The following is a 7,106-nucleotide window of genomic DNA, read 5'->3' as shown; positions in this document are numbered from 1 at the left end:
CTCTGCGACCGAATGAATTTAGTGTGCCCGCCTGGTTTTCCTGTTATAAAACCACGACTTCGTGAATAAATGAGCAGATTTTCCTCTTCACAGCCTATGGTCATACATGGTTTGAACATAAAAATATTAAAATTGTGAAATTATCATAATTGTTATCTTTGGCCATAAAACCTAGGATTCTGAAAATAATGCAAGTTTTTTCGTCAATCTGAGTACATAACTCAAGTACTTAACTCAAATTTGATGGTACATTTTTTAGTATTACGATTTCTTTAGTATATTTTCCGATGAAGGGTCTATCCAAGCATTTTGGTATATTTTAGCGTGCGCGCCACGGTCACACTAAATTTGGAAATTACAAATTAAAAAAAACTGCTCCATTTTGCCAATTTTATTGAAAGTCAAAAAGTTTACGACGTGGATAACGGCAACGAATGGCTAGTCGTGGAGCCGGCGCCTCTATGGTTCACACGACGGTGACGTCGTCATCGCTGACGACGGTGGAGACGATCACCAACGTGCTGACCACGGTGACCTCGCTCCACTCGAACAGTGTAAACATCTCCAACAACACAGCGTCCTCGGGGGCGGACGGCGCTGGCGGTGATGGGGCCGCAACGGCCGCCGAGACGGATGCCAGCAAGCCGATGTACCCCCGCCTCTTCAATCGCATTGTGCTAACGCTGGAGAACAGCCTGATACCGGAGAGCCAGATCGATGTGACGCCGTCCAGCCAGGATGGTCTGGACCACGAGACGGAGAAGGATCTGCGCATACTCGGCTGCGAACTAATCCAGACGGCGGGCATCTTGCTCCGTCTGCCGCAGGTGGCCATGGCCACGGGCCAGGTGCTCTTCCAGCGATTCTTCTATTCCAAGAGCTTTGTACGCCACAACATGGAGACGGTGGCCATGAGCTGCTTGTGCCTGGCCTCAAAGATCGAGGAGGCGCCGCGACGCATCCGGGACGTGATCAATGTATTTCATCACATCAAGCAAGTGCGGGCGCAGAAGTGAGTTCACGTAGAATCTTTCGGCCCAAGAAAAGTTTTGATCCTTCCTCTTTTTCCAGAGAAATCTCGCCCATGGTGCTGGATCCGTACTACACGAACCTCAAGATGCAGGTGATCAAGGCAGAGCGACGCGTACTCAAGGAACTGGGCTTCTGTGTCCATGTGAAGCATCCACACAAGCTGATAGTGATGTATCTGCAGGTGCTGCAGTACGAGAAGCACGAGAAGTTGATGCAGCTCTCCTGGAACTTCATGAACGACTCCCTGAGGACGGATGTCTTTATGCGCTACACGCCGGAGGCCATTGCCTGTGCCTGCATCTACCTGAGCGCCCGTAAGCTGAACATTGCGCTGCCCAGTACTCCGCCCTGGTTCGGCATCTTCCGTGTGCCCATGGAGGACATCACGGACATTTGCTACAGGGTAATGGAGCTGTACACACGCCCCAAGCCCGTGGTGGAGAAGCTGGAGGCCGCTGTCGATGAGCTGAAGAAGCAGTACATGGACGCACGCAACAAGACAAAGGAGGCCAACACTCCGCCGGCTGTGATCACTGTCGATCGCAACAATGGATCACACAATGCCTGGGGTGGGTTTATTCAGCGGGCTGTTCCCCTGCCGCTGCCCTCGGAGAAGTCGCCGGAGAAGGACTCGAGGTCGCGTTCCCGCTCCAGGACGCGTACACAATCGCGTACGCCGCGCTCCCGTTCGCCAAGAACGCGCTCGCCGAGCCGCGACCGCACGAAGAAGTCCCACCGCAGCCGTTCCACGCGCTCACGCTCCCGCACACCGCCCAAGCACAAGAAGAAATCGCGTCACTACTCGCGCTCGGCCACGCGCTCCAGTTCGCCGCACAGCAAGCACCGCAAAATGTAAGTAAACGAGATTGTTTCCTTGAGGAACCCTAACAAATTATATGATTTGTTAATTTTAGGAGAAAATCCTCGCGGGACCGCAATGACTACTACTCGAAAAAGGAGCGGTCGGGGCACACCGGCAGCAGTAACAATGTGGGCAACGACGACAAGTATCGCAACTCGAGCTCCAATTCGGGCAAGCATAGTCGCTATGCCTCATCATCGCATCGCAGCAGTGGTGGGGACGGCAGAGGCGGCGATGGAAGAGGCAACGATGGGCGTGGAAACCATGGAGGCAGCCGTGGAGCCCACAAGCACCGGGAAAGCGATCGCTCCAGGGATCGCAAGCGTTAGTGAAAAGAAAACCAACCCAGAAACACTCCACACCGTTTTGATTTAATTGCTTTTGCATTTTACGACCTACAGATTGTTTGTACCGACCACAAACCTGGCATTAGTTCGACTTAGTAACTGTAACTAACGTAATGTATAATGTATAAACTGAACTTGAACTCGGGTAAAACAATAAATGTAACTCCTCAATCAAGCAGCTGCTTCGTCTTTGGAAACGCACACACATTTTGTCATCATTCTACAGATATCACAGTAATCCGACAGAGAAGGGCGGCCGAAAGAGAGCGAGACGGAAGGCATCCTCCAGAGCTTATACAGGATGGAGTACAACTACTAATCATTCAGCCAAGTTTCTTTGTTCTTAAAATGATTAAGAGTGGGAATTAATCATCCGACAAGACGGAGAATTACTCCCAGAATGCATGCAATCCCTGCCATACCCAGCGACCACAGTCCTTGTTGCAGCTGGGTAATCTAGCCCAAGATCGCTATACTAATACTAGCTGGGTAATGCTCCTGGGATCTTAGATGACGGCTGTGTACGACATCAGCGCGATCTGGGGGTGCGACAACGAGACATCGCGGAACTCCTGCGTGAAGGACAGGATGAAGAAGCTGAAGATGGTGGCGATGATCCACTCCGAAATGGAGCTAATCACATGGAAGTACCAGCCGCCATCCGAGGGGTACCTAGAACAGGGCAACAGGATTATTTATTAGCAATCATTTTAAGACTGATGGACCCACCACTTCCTCGGATTCTGGCCCTTGAACAGGATGTGCGACATCACGCCGGTCACAGCCAGCAGGATAAACAGTATGGTGCACACCACGGACATGCCCAGCCGCAGGTGGGCGTATATGCGGGTTCCAGACATGGGCAGGATCAGATACGAGATCAGCGCCTGCATCCAAAAGTACAAAGTGCCGCAGCCAAAGCAGCAAAAGGCGCCAATAAAGTGCACAATCCGAACGTTCGTCTCCTGGAAGTTGCCCACAAAGCTAATGCCCAGGCAGGACACTAGACCGCACCACAGGGCCAGGCGGTTGTGCCGCAGCACGGCAGCGTCCAGCTCTGGATGGTGTTCGTACAGTTGCAGCACCTGGCGGTAGCGCACGTAAATGGTGATTCCCACTGCAAGGCATGCGATAATAATTAGTGGGAGAAGAGAAATCGCCACAGCAACAGCAGATAACTGACTCATCCAGCCCCTGGAGTATGGCACTTACAGAGCACACTCCCAATGTTGATCAGCTGCCCAAAGACGCAGCTCTCCGGCGAATAGGTGGCCGCATCGCTAATGTAGGGCACTGTGGGCACCACATGTCCCTCCAACACGGCCACAATGTAGCTGTAGGGAAACGCAATAAACGGATAAGGATAGTGCACCTAGGAACACTGCCGCTGCGTACTTACGTTCCGATGAAGGTCACCTGGAAGATCAGGAACACGGCCACGGGCAGCAGATAAACCTGTGACATCGTGCAGGGGCAGCTGAGAATGCCAACTTGCCAGGGTACCGATGGTAGTGATTGATCTTAAACTGTATGCAATTGCGCTTCAGGCGAATAAAAAACTGCGCTCCAAAGAGAACTGCAATGTTTTGGCCAGTATTGCCAGACTAAAATGTGACCCTCAACCTAAAAAATCTCCCAAAGTGGAGACGCAAACCCAAGATTGCATTTTGCAATTGGACAATCTTAAAACAATGAAATATTGAGCAACATATTTTTAATAACAAAATTAATATTTTAAATTTACTTAATTTAACTTAAAAATTGAAAAAACATCGGTTTATATCTGTTGCTCCACCTCTAATAACCGTTTCAGTGTGACCAGCTGCAGCATTGTGCGACCACGCGGGCACACTTGCCAAGCGATAGCTTTCGAAAAAGAATTTAACGTTGGCGCTTGTTTATGTTTTTTTTTCGTTTCGATTCGTTTGTTTTGTGCAGATCCTGAGAAACGGCAAGCAAAGCAATGGCTACGCTACGCAACCACACAACGGCCAGCAGCGGCGGCGCCACGAACAACAACAACAACGGCCAGGAATTAACGCTCCAGGGACCGCAGGATGCTGGGGCAACGCTGGCCATCGGCTATGTGCGGGAATTCTGCACCCGGGCGGCCGCCTTCCAGCGCCAACGCACCGAGGAGGCTCTAATCTACGTGCAGCGCAGCGTGGCTCTGCTGGGGACCAAGGTGCAGCCTCACCACTTTGCTCCTGCACCGGGCAACTTGGAGCTGGCTCGCTTTTTCATCGATCTTCATGCACTGATGGGCGCCCTGGACAGCGAGGGCTCTGCTGCGGGCGGCAACCAGAGCGAGGGCGACGTTCTGTGGAGCTGCGTGGCTCTGGTGCAGCACTGCAGCCGTAATCTGGAGGCGCGCCGTGCCATTGTTGATAAGTTCTGCTTTGTGCCGCTGCTGGGACTGCTCATACGTCGCACCCAGAGGACGGAGCGCGTGTACAAGCTGCTGGTGTTGCTGCAGGACCTCACCTACGGCATTCACATCGCCTGGGAGGAGCCCTATCTGGCGGCACTGCTCGAGCATCTAGTGGAGATCGTGCACGGCTTGGACGGCGGCGAAGGAGGTGCTGGTAGTGGGGCCACCGGCGCAGTCGCGGAAGATTCGCACGCCCTGCTCGCCCTCTCCGTGCTGGTGAATCTCTGCTACAAGAACTTCGCCGTGCTGTTCCTCTTCCTGCGCAGCGTCAACATCTCGGCGTTCTGCCGGCGCATCCAGAGCTACGGCCTGCTGGCCTACAAGATGCTCATCATCCTGTCCGAGGACGTGCACGCCTTTGAGCAGCGCGAGCTGCACACCTTTTTGCGCACCGCCTTTGCCGGCATCGAGGACTGCCTGAAGCACTGGAACGTGGCCCAGTTGCGGCACATTGTAGACTTTCTGCTGGATTCGCAATGTCACGCCGGCCTGCACAGGGCGATGCTCTCGCACAGCCACTATTGCGAGGATGTGGAACGGCTGCTGAACGTAAGTTGTGGTGGTGGTGGTGGCGAACTCTCTTGATTCCTCTTCTTTTCCACAGCAAATCGAAACCCGAAGCAACGGCATGGACGACTCACAGGAGGAGTCGCGCAAGCATCAGGCACTCTGCCTGGACCTGGTCTTCCGTCTTGTCAGCTACATACTCCAGCTCTCCGGCGAAGATGAAAATGTCATCAGCCTGGACGCCATCACTCCGCGTCTACACGAGATTCTAGCCGACTGGTTGTCCTCGGAGCTGTGCGGCGTGGCGGCCATCGATTTGCTGGCCACCATGATGCGTCTGGGCAAGCAGGCGGCGGTGGCCAAGCTCATCGCCCGCGAGCCCACGCATGTGGTCAGTCTGGTGGCCAGCGCCGAGCGTCCGGAAACGAAACCCGCTCAAGTGGTGGCCATTCTGCGCCTGCTTCTCGTCCTGCTGCCCGAATCCAAGACTGAGAAGCTGGTGCTGGCCAAGATCTCCGAGTCGTATTTCGACAAAATCCTAGCGGCGCCGCTTTCTCTCATGCCGCAGTACCTCAACACCCAGAGCCTGTTGCCGGCTGAGGTGGAGAAGGCCTGCTTCTGTCTCCTGCTGCTGGTCAATGTCGCGGGCATTGCGAAAAAGGCGTATTTGGACAAGTGCTGCACGCTGCTGGAGCAGCCGCAGCTGCAGTACTGCCTGGCCCGCGGCATGGTCAGCAATAACGAGCCACTGGTGTCGGCCGTCCTGCAGATAGCCCAGTTCGAGCACTTCCCCAAGGCGGCGGTGGCCAAGCATGTGGCTGGCATCAGCTGCAGCAGCGCCGGTCTCTCGGTAGCTGCGGCCCCCACGGCATGCTCCAGCGACCAAGCGGCGGAGCAGTGGCGCAATCTGAGCTCAATCCTCAAGGGCCATCGCACTTTTACGGACAAGGACATGGCGCAGCGAGTCAACGCCTTGCTGGAGAGCATAGGAGGCATTGTAAGCCGCAATGAACTGGCCACGGCTCCTATTTCGCAGGTGATTGAGCTATATAACCATCGTATTGACAGCCTGAATGGGGCTAGGGTGAACCTGGAGCAGCGGCTGGAGCAGGCCGGCCAGCAGCTGATCAGCGGCACCCAGCTGGCCCATGTCCAGGCCGCCGAGCTGGAGCGCTTCCAGACTACGAACTTTGAGCTGCTTATCAGCCAGGAGCGGTGAGTGAGGGGGTGGAGAGGGCCTTTGGCTTGGGATCATGACTATCTTTTCGCTATTTTCCCATTGCAGCCTCCAAACCCAGTGCAAGGATCTCAAGCATCAAACGAACAAGCTGAAGAGCAACATGACCAATCTGCTGAAGCAGCTCTCAGAGAACTCGGCCAGCCTGCAGGCCAACGAACGCCGCCTGGGTGTGAAGAAGTCCGAGATAGCCAGCCTGCGCAAAGACTGCGAGGAGCTGCGCCAGAGCCTAAACACCAAGAGCGAAGAGTTCACCAAACTGGAGGCTCTCAACAAGGAAAACGTAAGAGCTTTTCACCCTAGCAGCTGCCCATATTAATTCTTTATTTATTTTTATTTTTTTGCAGACTTCCCGCATCGACAAGCTCAAGAAGTCCACGTTAGCCTACGAGCAGGACATCAAGGAGAAGGTGCGCTCTATCGAGGAGCGCGAACGGGAGCTGGCAAAGACACACAAGGCCTTGGAGGAGCAGCGCGAGGCGTGCAAGAAGTCTGAGGATCTCATCTCCGTGCTGGAGACACAGCTGCAGGAGCGCAAGCAGCAGATCGAGAATCTCGAAATGGAGCAAAAGGAGACGGAGGACCTGCGCACGACCATCATGAGCCTGATGGAGAGCAAAAAGCCCAAGCGCAAGACCTAGAAAGGAGAGTTAAGAGTCGCAAAAGTTAGTTAATTATTAAGAAACCTCT

General features: G+C 53.9%; 3 protein-coding genes across 3 annotated transcripts; 2 read left to right on the top strand and 1 right to left on the bottom strand.

Annotated features, from left to right (window-relative positions):
- The first annotated feature begins 328 nt into the window (after nt 1-328).
- On the top strand, nt 329-2,419 carry LOC108083410 (cyclin-L1). The gene is made up of 3 exons (XM_017179163.3): nt 329-1,012; nt 1,072-1,884; nt 1,947-2,419. Exons 1-3 carry the CDS (start codon nt 435-437, stop codon nt 2,221-2,223), a joined length of 1,668 nt encoding a protein of 555 aa, XP_017034652.1. The 5' UTR covers nt 329-434; the 3' UTR covers nt 2,224-2,419.
- On the bottom strand, nt 2,245-3,836 carry LOC108083415 (DNA damage-regulated autophagy modulator protein 1). Its single transcript, XM_017179170.2, has 4 exons — nt 3,641-3,836; nt 3,454-3,575; nt 2,971-3,358; nt 2,245-2,913 (listed from the first exon to the last, which is right to left on the bottom strand). The coding sequence occupies exons 1-4, from the start codon at nt 3,703-3,705 to the stop codon at nt 2,748-2,750; spliced, it is 741 nt and encodes a 246-aa protein (XP_017034659.1). The 5' UTR covers nt 3,706-3,836; the 3' UTR covers nt 2,245-2,747.
- Nucleotides 3,837-4,093: 257 nt separating this feature from the next.
- Nucleotides 4,094-7,057, top strand: LOC108083408 (golgin subfamily A member 4). Its single transcript, XM_017179161.3, has 4 exons — nt 4,094-5,221; nt 5,277-6,394; nt 6,465-6,699; nt 6,764-7,057. Exons 1-4 carry the CDS (start codon nt 4,205-4,207, stop codon nt 7,055-7,057), a joined length of 2,664 nt encoding a protein of 887 aa, XP_017034650.1. The 5' UTR covers nt 4,094-4,204.
- The last annotated feature ends 49 nt before the right edge of the window (nt 7,058-7,106 follow it).

The sequence above is a fragment of the Drosophila kikkawai genome, chromosome X (assembly GCF_030179895.1).
Source record: "Drosophila kikkawai strain 14028-0561.14 chromosome X, DkikHiC1v2, whole genome shotgun sequence".
In the NCBI taxonomy this organism is placed as follows: Eukaryota; Metazoa; Arthropoda; class Insecta; order Diptera; family Drosophilidae; genus Drosophila; species Drosophila kikkawai.
The sequence above is the reverse complement of the archived record's forward strand: the minus strand, read 5'-3'. Positions and strand labels throughout refer to the sequence as shown.

Coding starts and splice junctions, on each gene's coding strand:
- LOC108083410 (XM_017179163.3), top strand. CDS start 435: ATGGCTAGTCGTGGAGCCGGCGCCTCTATGGTTCACACGACGGTGACG. Junction 1,013..1,071: donor AAGCAAGTGCGGGCGCAGAA/GTGAGTTCACGT, acceptor CTCTTTTTCCAG/AGAAATCTCGCCCATGGTGC. Junction 1,885..1,946: donor CACAGCAAGCACCGCAAAAT/GTAAGTAAACGA, acceptor TGTTAATTTTAG/GAGAAAATCCTCGCGGGACC.
- LOC108083415 (XM_017179170.2), bottom strand. CDS start 3,705: ATGTCACAGGTTTATCTGCTGCCCGTGGCCGTGTTCCTGATCTTCCAG. Junction 3,576..3,640: donor CAGGTGACCTTCATCGGAAC/GTAAGTACGCAG, acceptor GTTTCCCTACAG/CTACATTGTGGCCGTGTTGG. Junction 2,914..2,970: donor GGCCAGAATCCGAGGAAGTG/GTGGGTCCATCA, acceptor GCCCTGTTCTAG/GTACCCCTCGGATGGCGGCT.
- LOC108083408 (XM_017179161.3), top strand. CDS start 4,205: ATGGCTACGCTACGCAACCACACAACGGCCAGCAGCGGCGGCGCCACG. Junction 5,222..5,276: donor ATGTGGAACGGCTGCTGAAC/GTAAGTTGTGGT, acceptor TCTTTTCCACAG/CAAATCGAAACCCGAAGCAA. Junction 6,395..6,464: donor CTGCTTATCAGCCAGGAGCG/GTGAGTGAGGGG, acceptor TTCCCATTGCAG/CCTCCAAACCCAGTGCAAGG.